Source organism: Xiphophorus maculatus, chromosome 1 (assembly GCF_002775205.1).
Source record: "Xiphophorus maculatus strain JP 163 A chromosome 1, X_maculatus-5.0-male, whole genome shotgun sequence".
NCBI lineage: Eukaryota > Metazoa > Chordata > Actinopteri > Cyprinodontiformes > Poeciliidae > Xiphophorus > Xiphophorus maculatus.
The window spans coordinates 4,531,757-4,553,691 of record NC_036443.1 but is presented as its reverse complement, the minus strand read 5'-3'; the positions used below and the strand labels follow the sequence as shown (position 1 = coordinate 4,553,691).

At 40.7% G+C, this 21,935-nt stretch overlaps 2 protein-coding genes across 3 annotated transcripts; one reads left to right on the top strand and one right to left on the bottom strand.

Moving 5' to 3' along the window:
• The first annotated feature begins 877 nt into the window (after positions 1-877).
• On the top strand, positions 878-6,895 carry LOC111609519 (E3 ubiquitin-protein ligase TRIM39-like). The gene is made up of 2 exons (XM_023338462.1): positions 878-981; positions 3,809-6,895. Exon 2 carries the CDS (start codon positions 3,818-3,820, stop codon positions 5,423-5,425), a length of 1,608 nt encoding a protein of 535 aa, XP_023194230.1. The 5' UTR covers positions 878-981; positions 3,809-3,817; the 3' UTR covers positions 5,426-6,895.
• Positions 6,896-7,626: 731 nt separating this feature from the next.
• Positions 7,627-17,186, bottom strand: nsfl1c (NSFL1 cofactor). 2 transcript variants are annotated; one of them, XM_023338471.1, is made up of 9 exons: positions 17,056-17,186; positions 14,858-14,958; positions 14,669-14,746; positions 12,093-12,258; positions 11,918-12,013; positions 11,034-11,143; positions 10,594-10,731; positions 10,318-10,488; positions 7,627-8,586 (listed from the first exon to the last, which is right to left on the bottom strand). In XM_023338471.1, the coding sequence occupies exons 1-9, from the start codon at positions 17,155-17,157 to the stop codon at positions 8,424-8,426; spliced, it is 1,125 nt and encodes a 374-aa protein (XP_023194239.1). In that variant the 5' UTR covers positions 17,158-17,186; the 3' UTR covers positions 7,627-8,423. The 2 variants fall into 2 exon arrangements, with proteins under 2 accessions (XP_023194239.1, XP_014326958.1); XM_014471472.2 differs by having other exon boundaries at positions 14,669-14,743.
• Positions 17,187-21,935: the final 4,749 nt, after the last annotated feature.

Below are 21,935 nucleotides of genomic sequence, written 5' to 3'. Positions count from 1 at the left end.
CAGCAAAGACTATGGACTTTCTGACTGATCATTTTCTTTCATGGTTCAATAAGAAGAGCCGTATCTTCCGTAGCAAAATCATCTTCATCATGACAATGAATGCTGCAAGGAATACCACTGTGTCATTGGCTGCTATGAGAAACTCATGGTGTGGTCACCATCCTCCTCTGACCTCAACCCCACTGAGAACCTTTGGAGTTTCCTCAAGCAGAAGATCTGAGGGTGGAATGCAGTTCATATCAAACCAGCAGCTCTGGGAAGGTTTTCTGACATCCTGCAAAGAAATTCAAGCAGAAACTTTCCACAAACTCACAAGTTCAATGGGTTACCTAGCAACAACCTATTGAATAACTTGCACAGCAACAGTTTCAGGTTTCGCCACTGTGGCTCATAACAGCTTAAAATTAAAGGATGGCGTGGAGTGAAAAATGTGAATAAGATAAGGAAACGTTGTGCCACCAGCTACATCGCATTTCAGATATTTAAAACAAAAAAAATTAATCAATAATTATTGATATCAGCAATTATTGATACCAACTGACATAAAATGCTTATATTGTGATAAGTGTTCAGTTAAAGTCACAGACTCACAAACTGACAACAGACAGTCTGAATAATGGGCAACAGTTTAGAAACATTACTGCATCTGAGATAAAGGATTTCTTGTTAAAAGCGCCTGGAAGAGGGAAGCTTAAATTCCCCAAATGGGCCATGGAATAAATCCCTCACAGTTTGTTGGGTCATTTGTTTTTTCCTACCTTTTTGTATAAATCTCCCAGCATCCTTTGCTCTGTGCCAATGATCTTCTTGGCCACACCCATGATGATTCTGGACAGAGGCGGAGCCACAACGGAAGATTTAAGCGTCACCTTCTGGAAATGAAGGTCAAAGATAAAGAAGAAAAGCAGAGCTGCAGTCGAGACTAACTTCTCTGTGTCTGAGTTTGCTTTTTTCTTTTTCCAACACCTGAGTTAACCAGCGGTGAGTACAGCTGATAATATTGATTGTGTTTCTTCCCATCAACATCAACATGGAACTAAAAGATTTCAACAAGCAGCAAACTGGGGAAAATCATCTAGTTACTTTCAGAAACACAAATCATCTCCAGTCATTTGTCTTGTGTATGGTGCAGTTCTTGTTTTACTTCCATTAAGAAAAAAAACAAAAGCATCTGTAGTTCAAAAGTCAGTTTTATTGAACTCCAGTCAAAAACAATTTCTCTCCACCCAGTTTAAAGTTCACAGAGAGACTCTTGCAGGCAGAACAATCCCAGTTAATGTATCTGAGGAGATTAAATGTTATCTTTATAATGTGTCAAAACAAAGTCCACGGGGAGATTCTCCAACTTCTTAAGGACTGGTGTCCGTGTTTCATCCAATTTTTGGGCTTCTGCAGTGATGGTCTAGTCAAAGTTAGTCCAGGAGAAGTCAAAGCCTGTCCAGCATCTGGAGTAAAGCTGTAAACTCTGGTGTGTTTTCTCTCATCTGTCATTGTCTCGGTCATTTCTCTGGACCACTTTGAGCTGAGACTTTTCAGTTGGACCTCTGGTGGTTCCTGGTTCCTGGCTTGGTGAATATTATTCCTCCAAAAACGGTGACAACACAGTCCAGACCAGGAAGCATAATTGCAGTTTAGCACCTCTTTCCGCACTGTTCCTCACCCATCATCGCATTAGGACAGTGCCAAAGCCAAATGGATTACAGATTAATGTCATAAAGATAAACACGACGAACGAAACAGGAACAATGTGAAGGTTTAACAATTGGTTTATTGAACATCAGATCTCTCTCTTTGAGGACTTTTCTCATTTATGACTTGATTTGCGACATTCAGATTGACTCGTTCTGTCTCACAGAAACCTGGCTGCAGCAAGAAGATTATGTTAGTATGGATGTTCAAATATTCATATTCCTCAACATGAGGTGGGGGAGTAGCAACTATTTTTCATTCAGATTTACTAATTAATCCTGCGCCTACAAATTGCTGCAGTTCTTCTGAACATCTAACCCTTAGATTTCCTCATCCTAGTTGCGAAGCAATAAAATCACTTTTCTTTGTTGCTTTGCATCATCCACCTGGACCTTAACTCTCAATTTTGAGATCATGTCTCCTTTTCTTACCTGAATCAGTGTTAAATACTGATAAGCTCAAGTGGGGGACTTTAACACTCATGTTGACAAAGAGGGCGATAGCCTAATGCTATCTTAGGCTCAATTGGCTTTACTAAAATAATTCACAGTCCTACCTACTCTGGTCATCATACCTTAGACCTCGGCAGAGTGTGAAGAAATAACGACATCTCCCCCTCCCCCTGTGCTGTCTGAACATTTTTGATAAGCTCTAATAAAATTTCATTATAGAAGATCTTTATCAGATAGATAATGCTGTAAAAACTTTTAAAGAATTTATTTCAGGCTTAATTACCTCAGAATCTCAGAAACACATCAGAAGGCAGCAATTTAATTTGCTTCATAATGTTTCTTCCTCATTGCATGTGGCATTAGACAACTTAGTTGCCTTAAAAAGGAGGTTGGCCCCCTTGACTTAATTCAGTGCTGCGTACTCTGAAGAACAACACTAGGAAATCTGAGAGAAAATGACGGTACACATTTAGAGGAGTCCTACTTAACTTATAAAAATAGTCTATTGCTGAATAAAAAAGTCCCTTTGCCAATCTATAACACTGTATTTTTTTGTATTAATAGAGGAGAATGTAGGATTCTTTTTAGTCCAGTTGCCAAACGTAAATAATCATAGCTCTGGTGATTCATTCATTCACCCAGCTCTCATAAAGTAGAATGCCTTTATGGGATTCTACTGAAATAAAATTGGTTCAATTAAAAATGAAATTGTTTCCATACTCCAGAGTGTGATTACTACATCCTCTCTAAGTGAGGCAGCACAGAATGTAACTGTAGAACCTGATGTGTGTTTGGTCTGTTTGGGGTCAGTTGAGCTTTATGATTTGTCAAAAATATGAGCTTCTTCCAAACCTTTGACATGATTGTTGGACCTCGTCACAACGAAATTATTTTTAGCTAGTTGATTACTGCCATGTTAGCTACGACTAACCTATCCATAGTACATGGACATGTACCACAAGCTTTGAATGTAGCTGTGATTAAGAAACCTTCTCTCAACAACAACACTACAGTATTTATATAACACTATAAATAGTGATTTATATATAGGATCAGTTGGAATGTATGTATTCCTACTGATCCTACTGAAAAACATTTTTGCATAGAGAAGATGTTTCTTGCAAACTGCCGCTATAGAAATCACCCATCACCCCATTAGCACAGTGCCAAAGTCAAATGGATTGAAGATTAACCTGAAACAAGCAAATGATCAAAATGTCATAAAGATAAACACGACTAACGAAACAGAAACAAGTTAAACGTGGTTTATTGAACATCCGATCTCTCTCTTCGAGGACTTTTCTCTTCAACTGAATTGAAACTGAACTGGTGTTTCAGAGAGGATCAGATCATTTATGTCTGTCTGATTTGGTTGGAGGTGTTGAAACCATTCAGGAGAGTTTGCCTTGTGAGGCAGAGAATCTGAGAACAAGAACCGATGTTTAGGATGCATCTCGTTTCACACCGAAAGTGTTTCAGAAAGCTGAGACAGCAGGTCCTGAAGTAACAGCTTCCGCTGCTCCTGACGCCATCTGGTCTCAGGGTGATCAGATGTTCTCCTCCTTTGGTCCTTTCGACTGAACTCCCTACGTGGAACCTGATCAGAACGTCATTGCAGACATTCAGAGTATCTTGATAAATCACTGATCTGTGTCTCCTGTCCTCAGAGTTCAGACATGTCTTCTGGCACCTACCTGTGGTCTGAAGATCAGTTCCTGTGCTCTATCTGTCTGGACGGGACAGATACGGTCACTACGCCATGTGGCCACAACTTCTGCAGAACCTGCATCACTAAAAGCTGGGATGGAAGCAGTGTCTACAAGTGTCCTCTGTGCAACAAGCATTTCACCGCCAAGCCTCAGCTGAAGACCAACACTTTGCTCTCTGAGGTGGTTGATCAGTTCAGACGTGACGCTCACCAACAAGCCGTCAAACCAGGAGAAGTTCCCTGTGACATCTGCACGGGACCCAAACTGAAGGCCATAAAAACCTGCCAGGTGTGTGTGCTCTCCTTCTGTCAGACACACCTGGAGCCTCACCTGACCGCTCCACGGCTGAAGAAACATCAGCTGATGGAGCCTGTGAAGAACCTGGAGGACAGGATGTGCATGGAACACGACAGACCTCTGGAGCTGTTCTGTAGGACCGACCGGATGTGTGTCTGCTCGCTTTGTCCCGTCTTAGGTCACAATAACCACAAGCTGGTTCCTCTGAGAGAAGAATCTGAAGGAACGAAGGCAAAGCTAAGGACGACGGAGGCCGAAGTTCAGAAGATGATCCAGAGCATGCAAATGAAAATAAAGGAGATCAAAGAGTCGGTTAAGATCAGCAAAGATGCTGTGGACAGGGAGAAAGCGGGAGGCGTTCGGGTCTTCACGGCGCTGAAGGAGTCTGCTGAGCGAGGCCTGAAGGAGCTCCTCAAGGAAATCGAAGACAAACAGAAAACTACAGAGAAACAGGCTGAAGACTTCATCAGAGATCTGGAACAGGAGATCTTTGTGCTGACGAAGAGGAGCTCCGAGATGAAGCAGCTCTCCCAGGCTGAAGACCACCTCCATGTCATTAAAAGCTTCTCCTCCCTGAAAGCCACTACACCCACCAAGACCTGGACGGCGGTCAGAGTTCGTCCACCGCCAATTGACAAGACCGTGGCGAGAGCTGTGGCTCAAGTGGGGGAGGAGATGAAGAAGATAATAAAGGAGGCGGAGCTGAAGAGGGTCCGGCAGTTTGCGGTGGACGTGACTCTGGATCCTGACACAGCTCATCCTAAGCTCGTCCTGTCCGATGACAGAAAACGAGTGGAGGTGGCTGATGTTTGGAGGAGCCTTCCAGACAACCCCGAGAGATTTTCCAAGTGTGTTTCTGTTTTAGGCCGGCAGGGTTTCTCTTCAGGCAGATTTTACTCTGAGGTTCAGGTTAAAGGGAAGACTAAATGGAGTTTAGGAGTGGCCGCAGAGTCCATCAACAGGAAGAGAATAACTCCACTGAGTCCTCAGAACGGGTTCTGGACCGTTATGTTGAGGAATGTAGATGAGTACACGGCGTGTGCTGACTCCCCGGTCCGTCTCCATCTCCAGCCTGGTCCTGGGAAGGTGGGGGTGTTTGTGGATTATGAGGGGGGTCTGGTCTCTTTCTATGATGCAGATGCTGCAGATCTGATCTACTCTTTTACAGGCTGTAGCTTCGCTCAGAAACTCTACCTGTTCTTTGATCCCTGTAACAATGATGGAGGTAGAAACTCTGCTCCCATGATCATCTGTCCTGTAAATCGGGCTGGTCGTTGATCTGTTGACGCGCCATGCAGAACTTCTTTTATATATTTGTTATTTAGAGCTGATCATAAATATTTAAGAGTATTTATGATCAGAGGCTTGTTTCACAAAAGCAGGATTCAGAAATCCAGGATCTGAGATAAAGTCAGGCTCGACATAATCATAATGGGATCAGTTCAGTTTCACAAAACCCAAATCAGGCTCAGGAGGCGCGACTGTGTTGAGCCAGGCTGAAGTAATTCAGGTGAATGCGCCTCTACAGATTTCTTCCAACAGACCATGAGAGCTACCTTTTCCATGCTAGCTGGACAAGATAAGTTCCCATGGCAACATATGCACCACTGCTTTTGTGAAACCGAATCAAAGCTCAATTCAGCCAGGATATCCAGAAGCCCGGCTCATTCCGCTGCCCTGGTTTTGCGAAGCAGGCCTCCAGTTCGTGGTTCTGCTGCAAAATATTCTCCAAAAACTGGAAACACAAATAAACTCATTTAAAGCTAGCAGTCAAATAAGACTGAAAAACACAAATAATCTTAGATAATGACAACAGATATGCTAAAGAGACCCGGCTGTTTATAATTTTGGGCCTTTTAGAAGCAGGTTTGGGTCCTCAGTTCTGGACCAGAACCAGAACCAGTCACATGTTCCCCCTGCATCACTTTCATGTTCTCTTCTCTTTCTCCGAGCTGAACTGTTGGTTGGATCATTGAATAGAAGTAAAATATATGGAGACTAATTATTTTGTGTTATCTTTACACAAATATATTTGTGTTTCAATATATTTCTTTACTTTTATTGTAACTGGTGTTTAGTTTGTTTTTATTTGATCCAATCAGATTAATTCTGTACTGTACTCTAGATAAACTAATAATAGTATGAAGGGACAGACCCGGTTGGTCGGTAACTAAAATGACAGAACTGTCTGGTCTGTCTTTTATTTTGATGTGTAAAGTTGCATCATGATCTAGAAAATTGACCTGTTGGATGTAAAACAATAAATAAATAAATATAATCATTCATCAAAAATACACCAAATTATTTTTTTGTTGGAAAAATGTTTTCTCATCATGATTTTTATCTTTTCCTTATCTACTTATATTTACACATATGTTTTTCTCAATATGTTAGTCATCATTTGGTACTTAGTCATTACATTGTTTGCTAATTGTTGTTTATGTTCTTATATATCCTACATTTCCAGAGAGTTTAACTATGGAAAAATATGGCATTAACTTTGCTCATTGTAAAAAAAAATTTTTTTGAAGTAATTAGTTCATTTCCTGTCTGTAAGATGATTGTCTTCTGCTAGGGGTTTTTGCAAGGTTGAAAAAGCATCCGCTTTAGTTTTGCGCAGGCTTAGGCAATGTACCGTTTATAAGCACAATCTTTTCTAATGGTTGTTAAAGAACGTTGTGATCTATGAACTTTATGTAACTCACTGTATTTTCTCCTTACTGCAAGTAAAACCCAGTGAAACAACAACTGTACCTGTCTTTGTCACTGTTTGTGTCTTGGTTTGTCCCAAATATTAAGTATATGAAGTACTCACACATTTTGGATGTCTTTTTTTTTTTTGCCTTTTTGTTTTTACAAATCAGTCATGAAGAACAAAATGTGGCTTTTTTGACAAAGAAATTTACTTTTTTGTAAATTTTCATAACTGTGAATAACAAATGTAATATTTCTAGTTGGAGTAATACATGTTATGTTAATGACAATAAAGACAATTCTAGACAGAATTAGTAGTAAAATATTGGACATGTGACTTTTCCAGAATTAAAACGACTGAGCCAAAAAGATTTGGTTATATATTAAAGTAAACTGACAAGATCTTATAGACAAGCAATATTCAGGGCAACATTCCCGACAGACTGTTTTACTTCATTCAAAAGGATTTTCTGCCCCCCAACACTCTGCCTGTTTGAGGGTGGGTGGGGAAGGGTGGGGGCGCTGTGTTGTGCCTTCAAAACAAAATCATGCGAGTTGAAGATTTCAAAATCAAATATTAACAAACACGCCTGTCTCCAATATTAGCGGGGAAACGTTCCCCCGTCTCCTACCTCTATGAATACTATAATAAAGTCGCATTACGTGAGTAAAGCACGAGAATAAAGCCATATTGAGAAATAAAGTCGTAGTATTATGAGGATAAATAAATCTTCCACCTGCACCTTTTAAATAAATAATATTACTAATAAAAACAAGACAGCGGGTTCTCCTTACATCAACCATAAAATGAGTTTATTTCACTGGAGGTCCAAACGTGTTTCTGTCTTCCCCAGGATGCATAGAAGATGTCGTTGTCACAGAAATTCAGATTCTACTAAAGGAAACCAGTGTTTACAATCTCTATGTTCATTTGCTCAACCGGTTTATTAGACCAGACTCTCGCTAATATGCTGCTGTGGGAACGGGGCAAAGCATCTTTAACTGAGAAAAGGAAATTAAGAAACAGAGGCGTTTTAAAAAAATAAAGTAATTTGCTTTTCAACAACAGACCTGTTGTGGCGTTATGTTAGAAGAAAGGAAAGTAAGGCTACTGGTATCAGTTGGTTAAATCCTTGTGTGGGGAAAAGAAAACATGATGAATCTAATCTTTGTTATTGTTTGTGCAGTTTACAAATGGAAATCTGCTCCTGTACCAGAATATAAACTTTGTTCAGCGGCCAGATTATAGTACAAGCTAAAGTGTAGACTGGACTCCAAAGTGGACCAGCATAACGTTCCTTCAGCTAGACTCAACAAGACAAGAGGAAGTGACCAGCATCTGGTGATTTCTGACTGGTTCACCAGCGTTTCAGCCCTCTGGAGTCTGTGTGGATGGAGAGGGGGGAGCAACATCTTAACATTTCATTTTAGAAAAACAAAAATCAGGAACTAGAAGTCCATTTAAGTCCGTGTGTTCTGCTCCGTCAGAGGGGCTGTGGTTCTTCAGCCACTTTGGGGCGAGGGAAGCAGAGGGTCAGGGGGGGATTCCGGGGACGTGGGTGGCTGTCTCGTTGTCCCAGCCTCAGTTTAGCCGCTGGACGATGACAGCGTTCAGCAGGTTGGCCTCCTGCAGCGTCTGGCTCTCGTCTGCCAGCTCCTTGTTGGGGAAGGTCGTCATGAGAACAAACTCTCTGGCAGCCATGGCGGGTCGGGCCAACACCACGAACTGCCGCAGGTCCGAAACCCTGAGGAACACCGGCAGAAACAAGGAAAGGTAACATTAGCTTAGAGAGAAAATGATGCAGAACGCTTTATTATTTTAGTTTTTCATCAGTTAAAGTTACTACTCCCTTCAAAGCCTAATGCCCATGCATTGTCTTCTGTAACATACTTACTGTACAGTCTCATTGTTATTTTTGTGTTTTTTTAACCTTTGTTTTATTATGCATGTTCCAACTTGTTGCTATGACAACTGAATTTCCCCGTTGTGGGACAATAAAGGATATTTCTGCTGACGTTATTCCCCCAATAAAGACATTTAGTGGAACACAAGATATGTTTGTTCTAACAAACTTTGATTTTATGTAAAAAAGAAAAAACAAAACTTGACCCTCTGTGAAACTATAATTGCCCCGCTTGTTTAATCTTGAGTTAACAGTGATTGACCTCGCATGTTATTATTATTTTTTTTATTATTCCTTTATTTAACCAGGTAAACCCCGTTCAGATCTAGATCTCATTTTCAAGACGGACCTGGGCAAAAAATTTGCAGTCACTGGTGCAATCACAGATCACTGGTTTTAAATAAAAAATACATAAGAAGAACACTTGAATAATACTTGCACTAGAATTTGCACCAGTTAGATGTTTTGGTTTCTTGAACTGGGACTTCTCTCCAGTGAGGGTGCGGCGGTGTATTAGCTTAACATTACTCGATCAAATATTTACTTTAAGGAGGCTCCCTTTCTGAATGAACAACCGCCATTAGAGTATTTAAACTATGTTATGACACCTATTTAAAATACTTGAACTTGTTTTGTTTCTGTAGATGTTTGGACCTGAAAGCATCATCCTAAATGGTGTCCTATAATGTTGGACCTGGGACTGGTCAGATCTCATCCGTTTACAGGGAAGAGAGATGAACGCTGACAATAAGAACACTGATCTATGATTACATTATCTCCTTGCTATTTGTCTGCATTAAGTTGACTATTTCTTATCCTGTTTATTATAAAAAAAAATTAAAAATCCCAAAAGACAAATAAGGTTTAACTAAAAAGTGAGGCTTTTTAAAAGTCACGCTTAAGTTACAGTTTTGATTACAATCTTAAAGGGGCAGTATTATGCGTTTTCTAGCCACATAATATTTAATATTTATTGATATAGCAAATCAAGTAACCATGTTACCTTCAGTTATTATAAAAATGCTTTATATATCAATTTACTTAAAAGAAATTTTACTTGAAATTGGGCGTATGTCTCTTTAAGGAACTCATGCTCTTGCTGAAACTCCACCTTCATGAAGTTATCAAAACATGGCTCCTCTATTAAACCTTAAAGTTTTTACCAGAATTGAACTGAGAATTGAACTTATAACGAGCTCAGCAGATGCATAATTCCACCGGGTGTTTGCTGATTGCTGCTGGCTAGTCTGAAGGAGCTGAGTGGGGGAGGGGAGGGCTACTCTGTGAGGTAAGAGCTTGAAACCTGCAGCTGACGAAGAGCTTCAACTTGAAAGAAAAAGTAGGTTCAACCAGGTGTTTTGTACAGTTGGTTGCCATGATTCCTCGAACATGCATAAGAATGAAGACAACACCCCAGGTATGTTTTTGATGAGGGAGTAAAATCTTAACCTGTCATAAAGCTCAAAAAGTCAATTTAACATAATACTGCTCCTTTCACAAAGTTCTGCAGTTTTCTGATTTATAACTAATCCACTTCCAGAAGTCTCCGCCTCCAACCCTATAAGTGTTCACCTGTGGGTGTGGTTGAACCTCTGGACCAGCTTGCCGCCGTCAGCCAGTCGGATCTGAATGTTAGTAGTAGGTTGAGAGGGGTCAAGGTTGACGGAGGAACTGGCTTGGGCCTCGTTGGCGGCCTGGTCCTGCTGGGAGGTGGGTGGAGCTGAAATCAACTCTGGAGTGGCACTGGAGAAAAAAGAAAGAAGAAAAACCAAAGAGATACAATAATCAGGCTAAATTTATAAAAACTGTTGATATCCAGCCAAATATACACCTGGTTAGAAATCTCACCTTCCTAGCTTCTGTCCTTCACCTTCGAAGGCTTTAAAGGCGACCTTGGGCTTAGCGAAGTCCTCGTCTCTGTGGTCCTCCATGTCCAGGTTGACCTGGCCCCCTCGAGCACGCTGCCTCAGCTCCAGAGGAATCTCCCTACCGGAACACATCAACGTGACTGATGCTGGATCTGATTTATCCGCTTAGGACACAAGTGTCAAACTCCAGTCCTCAAGGGCCGCTGTCCAGTTTTTAGATGTGCCACAGGTACAAAACACTGGAATGAAACGGCTTAATTACCTCCTTCTTGTGTAGACACATTCTCTAGAGTCTTGCTAATTATTCTATTCAGGTGTGGTGCAGCAGAGGCACATCGAAATGTTGCAGGGCAGTGGCCCTCCAGGACTGGAGTTTGACATCCCTGACATGGGACATACGGCCTGTGAAAGATGTCTCACCCTCGTCTAATTGCCTCCAGGAAGTTAGCGTTCCCTGGGTCGTTGTAAGTTCTAAGTTCACCGTTATCCAGGCTGAAGCCCGTCTTCCACAACTTCAGAACCACATGTACCTTAAGCAAAAAGAAACACACCATACCCACATGAGACACAATCACTACACCCTGGGGTTTAATTCTGATGCAGTTGAGGGGGGAAAAAAGCACATTTTTTGTAGGGGTGCAATAATTGCAATTTTCTGGCTGACCTTTAAACACCAACAAAAATGACCACACCACAGACATTAGCTGCGTTTAAATAGGACTGATAAATAGGATTGAAGGCAATTTCAAAAATATTTTTTGATAAAACGTTTTGGCGCTAGGTTGAGGTGGTGTTTTTGGTCATATCGAAAGGAGTGGATTTTGCAAAACTGCAATGGAAACACTTCATTCACATCACAAGTCACATGATCAACAACCAGATGTTGCTACTGGCAGAAACGACAAAGAAGACGGCAGGAAGTGATAGGAGGACGATGACGTAGCGTGTTTTTAATTACTTATGTGAACAAACTTATTCACCTTATTATTATATGTTATTTTAATTGATTTATTTAATGGAAACACCGCACTTGCTAAATTTTTGAAAATAAGCAAAATAGCAATATCAAGTTTGTGGTGGAAGTGCAGCTACTGAAAACATGTTTTTATCACTCAGTGAGATTTTAAAGTGGTACATTTTCTGCTTTGGATTATTAGTGTTCTCTTTATTGCTCAGAAAACAGACTCGGTTTGTAAGGTGGCTCCATGTTTGTTTGCATCACAGAGGATAACCGGGATCTGATTGGCATGGTAACACCAAGGCAAACCCGGTAGGAAGTGAAGGGAAGGAGGACCTGCTCTTACGTCTTGCTGGCTGTTAGACGCTTGCCTCTCTCCAGATACGTAGGTCGACTCCTCTTCTGGAGCGGCACCCAGTCTGTAACCTCCACCAACAAAAGCCTAAGAAACGACACAAGGTCATGAAAACAGAGTGAAAGACAAACAGAAAACAGACAGTAAAAACATAAGTAAACTGTACCTTTGCTTTGCTGGATTCTCCTAGTCCTTTCCCAGTCCGGTCCAGCGGCACGGCTCCATGTTCTCTGGCCCCTTTGAACAGATCCTCCACGACCTCGTTGGAGCTCTTCTTCTTTGGCGGACCAACGATCTGTTGCCCGCTGCGCTCTGATCCCCCCGCGAAAAACCTGTTATGATTGAGACAATGATCAATCAAAATTCTTGTATTTCACAATAAGGGTGAAATACAAGGAATAGGGTTAGGGTTAGTACGATACAATAAATGCCCACCCCTGCAAAGCGAGGGAGCTTGCTCTGTAATTTTGTGTTTCACACAAAACTTTGTTTAGTCAAATCATCAGAAAGTCAAATGTATCAGAAGGGAATGATTCAGTCGTTGGCCTAGCCAGAGCAAACTGATTCATGGGAAAACATTTTTCTTTTTTTTTTTTTTCAGTAGCTCCGTGTCCACTGACCGTACAATGGTGCTAATTAACATGATGAAAATAAATTAACTTAATGCAAACACAGCAATTTTGAAAAAAAAAACTGTTGTTTTACACTAAAGTTTTGGTGCTAAATTGAGGCGTTTGTTCTGGCCGTATCGAAATTTATTCATGTCGCAAAACTGCCATGGAAACACTTTTTGTGCGTCACATGATCAACAACTGGTGGAAAAGATGAAAATGACAGAAAAGTTGAGGACGACGACAGGAAGTAGTTGCAGGATGATGGAGTGCCATGTTTTTCTTTTTTTTTTTTTGCCCCGCAAGGGGTCTTTATTTTTTTGTGGGCTCTAGTGTCCCTTTTTCAAAGTAGGCTGACAGGAAAGGTGGAAGGAGAGACGGGAAGACATGCGGTAAACGTCATTGGGTCCGGGAGTCGAACCCGCGACAGCCGCGTCGAGGCTACGTTTTGCCTGAATGTGGGTCGCTTGTTTACTGGAAACACTGGAATCGCAAAATTGTATTTGTTAGACATTAGCGGAACATCAATGTTTTGCGCACATTTGGAAAGAAAACGCAGCTAGCGTGGAGAGTGTTGAATGGGACACAATGCTGATGTAGAAAATGGAATGTAAAGTATTTATTTAAAAGTATTTAGACAACATTAGCCATCTTGATCTGGGCCTTTATTTTCTCAGAGCGTATTAAAAGTAATAGAAAATAAAACACAGATGGTCTTTGGGTTATTCCATAAAGGTTGAAATCCTCAGCAGCACACAGAACCAGAATCTGTCAAGGCGAAGCTAACTGGTTTGGACTGGCATTCTTTACGCATTTCAAAGGGAAGAAAAAAACATAATTCAGTTGAGCAACTATTATGGTCATTGTTTAAAAAAGTGAATAAGCAACTAGTCATACCAACTCAAGTCTGAGATACACAATACAGAAAATACCAGTGAACAAACACACCCAAAGCACGACTACCTTTGTTTCCAACAAAAAGTATGATTTAAGCCAGGTTTAAGACCATAAAACCAGTTCAAGAGTGTAGATTAGTAAAATATTTGATAACTATTTATGGACAAAATGTTCGGTTCGTGTGTTGATTTAATAAAATCGCCATTAAATCCTCCCTCATCCGTTACAAAGCAGCCCAGTGGATCGCCCTGGCAGAGGAATCTGTTTATGCAGCAGGAATACCAGTGGCTCCCAGTGAACGAGGTGGGGGCCCAAACTGGCTTGGTGCTTTCTGGAACCAGCTTCCTAAGGTGTGCCTCTTCCTGTGTCGGCCTCAGTCAGGATGAGGATGCCAGAGAGTACTGCTATGAGTGCAACAGCCATTTATAAGGGAAAGTGCAAATTGCTTTTCCCTTCATTAATCTAGAACTTATCAAAGCTTCTGAAATATCCAGGTGTTTATTTTTACATTTAACAGCGGTGTTCCCATCCGATTGTTCTTCAAATATTCAACTGATTTTTTAAATGTTGCAAAAAAGAAGAAATAAAAAGAAAACAGGCAAATTAAGTGTGTTTCCATCTACTGGTTTGGAGTGTATCAACCAGGCTATGCAAGGCAGGATTTTGTCAGATGTTGATGTTGCGTATGGCGTAATAAACAGGAAGCTGAGGTTGCTAACAGGCATGGAGCACACATCTCAGAAAAATTGAGAGAGTCTTCCTTTGATAAACTTTAGAGGTTTGAACTTTGTCCCTCTGGTAAGGCACAGACCCACCACTGGATGGGAAAATTCGCTATGTTAGACTTATCCTGAAAATGTGTTTCCATCTCCTCTTTAGCACGTTAACTCTTTTTTGGAAAAGCCAAGAACCATGTCAAGTGAGTGGAAAAACTTGAAGAAGTTATTTAGAACTGTTCAGTTTCCATCAACCCTTTCTAAATCAATACATCAAAATGCAAATGAAAAAAAAGCATTGAAAGAAACATGGCAGGATTTTCCCAGAATACAATAAGCCTGGAGGGCCATCAGGGTTTCTGAGGGCAACCCTGCATCACTATTGTCTAAAAGCTCCAACATGAAGTAGCTATTAAAATATAATCTGAATGACCTTTTATTCTTTAATTACACATTTAAATGTAGAAATAATTCCACCTGAGAAACAGAAAAAAGCCATTATTAGTCAGTTCACTTACCTCTGACCCTCCTCTTCATCACTTTCATCCTCTGCCTCATGCATCAGATCTCTGAAGGAGGTCACCCTGGGCTGACTACTGTACATAAATGGTAGTTTTTATATTGCAAAATTACTAAACAATAGTAATAATATTAATACAAGTCTGAATAGAACAAATGTTGAAGAAAAGATGTAAAAAAAATCCCACCTGGGCCCAGTAGATCGAGACACGGAGGAGCCGCCCTCAGGCTGAGGAAGTGTGATAATGTCATCATCGTTTCCATCTTCAAAGAAACTGCCCAGTGCAAGCTGGGGAGGAAACGTGGAGACGGAAATGAAACGAGGGAATGCTGCCAGGCGGCTTTCACTCAGCACCTGACTGGTGAACTAGTATCACCGGCCTCAGTGAGACCTGAAACTAACATCTGTCCTGGGTCAGGGGCGGATGAAGAAAAACTTCACGTCAACCTTTCATTCCATGGTCTACTGGTTCTTTATGCACAGTGAGCAACAGAAGGCTCTCTATGAGGAATGGGGGTTGAAGTCTAGCCAATAGTATGATACCTAATGTTAGAAAGCTGAGAAATATATTGATCAATGGATTTCTGAAGACTACTATTAAACCAGGGGTCTGCAGCCTGTGGCTCTTTGGCCCCTCCACCCATGGCTCTTCTATTAAGAAACATTTTTGATTAGGAGGCAATAAGATAAGGTGGCTTATGAGTTGTTTTGTAGGTTTTATGCAGTATCTCCATGTCTAAAACAGAAGGATACCAATCATCCAAGGCTTTTGAAAACAACTAGCCCTACACTATGCTGCCCATCTTTCTTTATTTGACATGTTGATGGGCAGGGCATATTCACTTGTTCTCATATGACAAAATAGGGTTTTTTGGTCATTTTTAGAGTCACTTTGATCAAAAATATGAAGATTTTTGTTGAATTTCCTTTGCTTTCCACAGAAGCCGAGTGTGGACATTTGCTTTTCCCAATGGTTTTCTTGAATTAAGTTAATTTCCCAGTGGTTTTCTGAAGATGAGTTAATCTCGTGAAATCAAACCTTGGTTTCTCAAAACTAACACGAGACGATTGATGTGTGCATTAACTTCCATTCCTCAAATGCATGTGGTTGTGCCTGCATTTTAAGGAAATCAACTTGGAAGAAAACTATTAGACAAAATATATGCGGAAAACAACTTTTCTTGGCTTCTGTAGCGTTCAAAATAAGACTTAATTTAGTACATATTCAAAAAGGCATTTCATGTGGCTCTAGTCAAGTTTTTAATTTTGTAGCAACAAGGGGAAGGTGGCTTTTTGAAAATGTTGCTGACCCCTGGATTTAACAATCAAATTGCAACACCAACACACACAAAAAAGTAGTTGATTGTTGCCCGCTGTGCATGATAACAGTGCTGTTGACCACGGTGGGAGGGACACGTTTATTTTGTCTGCACAGTAAGTAACTCAGATCTGATCGTTCAGGCCAAATCTTAAAAGCAAGTGAGAACAAAGGAACCTTTAGTTGCTGAATGAAACTGAAACTGCTGGGATAAGACAGAGCGCCATGTTTTCCCACAGCCACTGTTGTAGGTTTGACAATTAAAAATGAGAAGCAAAAACATGTTGATTTATTTAAAGTAACGTTTCACATATCTAATCAGTAGCGGTAATTGGTCTTGGTTTTTATAACTCAACTGCTTACACTAAAATGCTGCCAGGTCTCTTATTTTTCACTAGAGTTTTTGACAGTTATTACATTACTGTCAAAGAAATTCTGGTTGAATTACTAAGCCAACACAGTTTAACAATGCCTCGTAAAAAAACGTACAATCTGTTATCCAAACTCTGCTGCTGTGCTCACATGACTCTGGCATGTTTCCTTTTGTATCTATGGGGTCGCTTTTAAGCAGAAACTCGAGATTATTTAGTTTCTCTAAATAACCTCCTTCGTTTATGTGTCTTATTAATATGTCTATAACCATAAACACAATGTTATATTTGAATTCGACTGATGACTCTGCTATCTTTTCAGGTTACAGGCAAGCAGCTTTACCCTTACTGCGTCAACTAAATTTAATCCAACCTAACCTAACAGGGGGCTAACGCTGGCTAGCACGGCTCATTGGAACCACGGCACATCGGCTAAAACTTGACAGAAAGACGCCCGTATATAGACGAGTACAGCTGTTCATATTTGGCTATTTGGCTGTCCGACGACGTCTCTGTTGGTGTCTGAAATCACTCGGGTCGGTATTGTCCAGGGGTGACTTGCACAAATGACTGGCGACACAGGCTAACGTTAGCCGGTGAGCTACTCATCAAACACACCGTTTAACCGCAGTTTGCTTCTGACAGAGCGCGGTTCTGCCCGATACAGTCGAAGGAAAACCCGCTGAAAATCTCTACCTGCAGGTTCCAACCGGCGGACTCCAGGAAAAAGCGGGCCCTCTCTTCCTCCACGCCGGTAACAGCGACGAACTCCCTCACTGACTCCTCTTGACTCGCCATTTTGATTTGCTCCTTCAACGAGCCGTCCGCTTCCACCTGAGGAAACAAGCAACAGTTGTTCGTTCCTGTCTGATTTCAAAGTAGAAACAATAGCGAAGAAATATGACTGAACCATAATTAAATTAATAAACCTGAAAATATACAGAATTTCCTAAAGTTTTTTTCCTCATTAAAACACGCTCAAATTACTTATTTTCTAAAGGTTCATGCATATCATGTCCAGGACTTACTGAAGCAAGCCTTGATAAAACCACAAGAGGGCAGTGTAAGTACACATTAGAAAGACCATCCTAACTTTGACATCAGTTCAGATGTTCAAAACTAAACATCCCTGTTGAAAATACAGAATGTCTGAAACTTATTTGAATAAAAAAAAAGTATTTTTAGCACAGCTCCAAAAATCTTTTCTTAACAATGATATTCTTCTTGGTTAGGTAAATTCAAGGTTTCTGGAGAAGTTATATGGGATAGTCAAACCTCAAATTCAGGAGGATCAGTGTGGGTTTCATCCTGGCTGTAGAACACTGAATCATTTCTACACCCTCTTTAGGATCCTAGAGGGTGCATAGAAGTTTGTTCAACCAGTCTGCATGTGTTTTGTGCCCATCACCTGCAATGTGTTTCATTGTGTTTTCCAGGTAGTCCTGGGCGTACTTTGGGAGTACAGGGTACACCTTGATACCGGCTGCTAGGTCCCTACATCCAGTGTGAGAGCTTAATTCACATTGCTAACAGTCAGACTTGTTTCATGGCCAAGGTTTCTAGGCAGAACCAAGTTGCTGAGGAGATCCGCTTTGGTAGCCTAAAGATTGGGTTTCTTGTTTTGCAGATGACATAGTGCTGTTAGCTTCATCAGATCATGATCGCCAGCTTGCACTGGGAGCGGTTTACAACCGAGTGTGAAGCGGCCAGGATGAAAATCACCACCTCCAAATCCAAGACGACTGCATTGAGCCAGAAAAGAAGAGAGTGTGCTTTCCGACAAGGTCTTGCTCCAAATGGAAGAATTTAAGTATCTCAGGGTCTTGTTCAAGAATAACAGAACAATGGAGTGGGAGATCAATAGGTGGAGTTGTGCTGCGTCTGTTGTGGTGAAGAGAGACCCTCATTTCCTGGTGTAAGTTCCTACCTACCTTCATCCATGGTTAAGAGCTTTGGGTAGTGACCGAAAGAAAGAGATTGTGGATACAAGTGGCTGAAATGAGTCTCCTTTGCAGAGAGTTTGGGCTCTCCCTTAGAGGCGATATGAGGAGCTTGGTTATCCAGGAGGGATTCAGAGAAGAGAGGCTACTTCTCTAAGTCAAGAGGAGGCCGTTGAGGTGGCTCAGTTGTCTGGTTAGGACAGACAACCCCCTGGTGAGGTATTCTGAGTATGATCACCAGGAAGAGACTCAGAGGATTACCCACAATACATTGGAGGGACGGTGTTTCTCTGCTGGCCGGGGAGTGTCTTGGTATTCCCTCTGAGGAGCTGGCCCAAGCGGCTGAGGAGAGGAAAGTATGGTTGTCTGTGCTTAGATAGTGGATAACTTCATGATGTGTTTTGTTTTAGTCTAGTAGTTTTGCTTGTATCACCCAATTCATTTATTTATTCAAGCTTTGGTATGATGCTTGTGTATAAACCCAAACATAGCTATCTGTCTCTCACCACGTTATTCAGAGACTCTCTCTGATTAACAGATGCTGACTGAGAGTGAGGCCCCTCATCTGTTCCAAAAATTGTTCCAGCAAACACGAGGCTCCGATTTGCTAAGATAAGCAGATGGTGAGAGTATTCCCACAAGAGGTACACCTCTCCACCTCCTGATAAGGTGACTGCAGGCAGGGTGGTCACATGTCATAGAGCAGTAACTGAGACAGATTGAGAGCGTCTTAATTGTTTCAGGAGGGGAAAAGACTAGGTGGGAATTTAGTGCAACCTGCTGTTGGTTGTTTGATCTTCAACACTAATTAATCTGAGAAAACCTTGTTGGCATTTCACCTTTTGTAGCACCACGCTCTGTCTCTTGGCACATGCAATCACAAAGCAAGATAAAATATGAACAGTGGCGATGGGTAAGGCTTACACAGCAGGGGTTATGTTTTATATTCCCTCTGGGTGGTTTTTTTCCTCTTTCTTTAAGGTTTGAATGAGCAGACAAAAACAAGAAAGATCTGAGAAAGACGAAGCAAAAAGAATTTAGATAGAGGAGAAGATAATGTACCACAAACGGTGTCACACCTTCTGGCCTGGAACAGACTTATTAAGGTTTAAGTAACACAGCATACGCAGTTATGAGTCAAAGAAAATCCACATGACAGGTTGCAATCAGGGAGTCGTTCCCCAGGTAAGCCCTGCAGGGATGTGAGGCTGGATGCTAATGTTTGCCTTCCCATGAAACCTGAAGCTGGAGCTGCAGTGTAATATTACAACAAGTGTCCTGTTCCAGAGGCTTAGAGGTGGAGAGCTGGACTCATTTTGAAGAAAGACTCATGACAAGGCAAGTGACAAGAAATGACAAAGATACAAAAAACTGACTTCGTCTTCTATCAAAACGACATTTAAACCAGCTTATGGAGATGAGATGAAAAGTTGTCATTCACATGTCTAAGAGGACCAGTGATGTTTTACTTGGCTGTAGGCATAAACGACAAAAAACTATCCTTTAATTTAAAAAAAAGTTCGCTGCGATACTTAAAGGGGCCGTATTATGTAAAATGTACATTTTTGAGCTTAACATCATGTTATTATGTTATTCCCACATCAAAAACATACTTGGAGTGTTGCTTTAATTGTTTCATGCACGTTTAAGAAATCCTTTAATCTCCCATGGAAACCATTCAGTTGTGTAAAACGCATAGATGGACCTAACCCCGCCTTCAACATGAAGCTCCTCCTCAGAGCTGCTTGGACAAAGCGAGAAAATTCTACATGTTTTGTGTATGTAGCATTTCTATAACTGACTGTAACATAGTTACTTGATTGTACTATAAAATGACACCATGTGCCTGGAAAATAGATAATACTGCCCCTTTAAAAGATGCGTCATTTATATTACAGAAGAGACAATATAAATTATGAAGACATGAAGACAGCCTTGATATACAAATGTAGTTTGGAAAAAAAAAAGATTAAATGTCATGACACACACAAAAGAAGACTTTCAACAGCCCTGTCAGGGATGACAATGAACTATAAGTCCAATTTCTTTTCCTCCTGTCCTGGGTGATGAGGTCTGATGACTAACTGACCTGAAACAAGTTAAACAAGTTAAAAAGATTAAGCTGGTGCAATTATGTGTGTATAAGATTTACAAATTTGCAAATTGATACAAAATTGCCTCTGAGTTTATTTCCTTGCCCTGGCAGAGTCTGCTGCTTCTGTTCTTTCCAATGCCTTAAAAATGAAACATTTTATTTATTTTTTACTAATAAAAATCTGAACGCTATGATGTCATGTATGAGACAAGTCAACATGTTGAAGAATGTTCTGACTGAACCCAAACTGAACTTTTTGACGTATAGTGCAAAACACCATGTGTGGCAGAAAAGCAACGTTCGCAGATGTTTTCCACCCAATGTGACTGAGCTTGAGCTTGGGCAAAAGAAATCAGACTTTGTGTGTAAATCTGGTAGAGATATACTCCAAAAGATGTAGAGGTAAATCTGGAAACAAGACATTCTACTTTGTTACACTTCAAATTTATGCACCATTTCTTGTCTCTCTGTTGTACACAAAAAACAAAACAATAAAATACATAAAGTTTGATCTTGCAATCAGACATAATTAGAAAAAGTTCAACAGACAAGAACACATTTGCCAGACAGAATACAATACAGGCACCCTTTATTGTTATACTTTGGGCAAATTCAGGTGTAACAGCAGCAAGGTGAAAGGACAGCATGTAGATTCAGAGCAATATTAAAAATCATTAAAATATAATAAACACACACGATCCATCAAAATGAAGAACAATATACTGTACAGTAAGGGCATCATGACAGCATAAAAATAGTGTGGAGTTACTAAATATAGCACATATTCGTCCAAAGGAATGCCCAGCTGAGTCGGATCATTTTAAAAAACAGGGACAGGTAAAACAGGTACTTGTGTATTAAAAATACAGACTACTTACATGGAAATACAGGAGTGGAAACAGACATGTGCAAATACCAGCAGAAATGTTATTTGAGATGGGCAGATATGTGGAAATCTCAGCACGGATTTTATTTTAGCTATAAGTACTGCTGAAAATCTCCATGAAAATTATTTTCAGCATTTAAAGCTAAACATTGCAGTCTTAATGACAAAATATTCCCCAAGCCCCAAGCTATTCCACAAGAACAAGTTATGGTATCTCTGTACCCTATATAAAAAAAAGGATAACCAGAGTCAAGGGGGAAAAAAACAGAACACCTGATATAAAAATGCTTGAGAAAGAAGAGACCGTAACAAAAAGAAACCGGAGAAATCCACTTCAGTGAGATAAATCACAGATTGAGCACTGAAGTGACGTGAGAACTGCGTAGGAAAGCAATGGCCACACTACCTACCAGGATCAGGTTTCAAGTCTTGCTGTAAATACTCAATCGAATTTAGCTCTGGACTTTGACTACGCCATCAAGCCACAGGCTTTGTCAGATTTTTATTTGTCAAACCAAAATCTTTAACAATGCATAACAGTTGCATAATAGCGCAAAACCGTTTACGCTGTTTGCGCTGCTTCTGTGTTACTGTGGTACAAAATCCCAATAAAACACATTACGAGTTTCCTCGGTGTGAATACTAAACCCAGACA

Excerpts from the sequence above, each read along its gene's own strand:
- LOC111609519 (XM_023338462.1), top strand. The coding sequence starts at position 3,818 with ATGTCTTCTGGCACCTACCTGTGGTCTGAAGATCAGTTCCTGTGCTCT.
- nsfl1c (XM_023338471.1), bottom strand. The coding sequence starts at position 17,157 with ATGGCGAGTCAAGAGGAGTCAGTGAGGGAGTTCGTCGCTGTTACCGGC. Across the intron at positions 12,259-14,668 it reads GATGAAGAGGAGGGTCAGAG|GTTTTTCGCGGGGGGATCAG; the intron begins GTAAGTGAACTG and ends CAATCATAACAG. Across the intron at positions 10,489-10,593 it reads GAAGGACAGAAGCTAGGAAG|TGCCACTCCAGAGTTGATTT; the intron begins GTGAGATTTCTA and ends TTTTTTCTCCAG.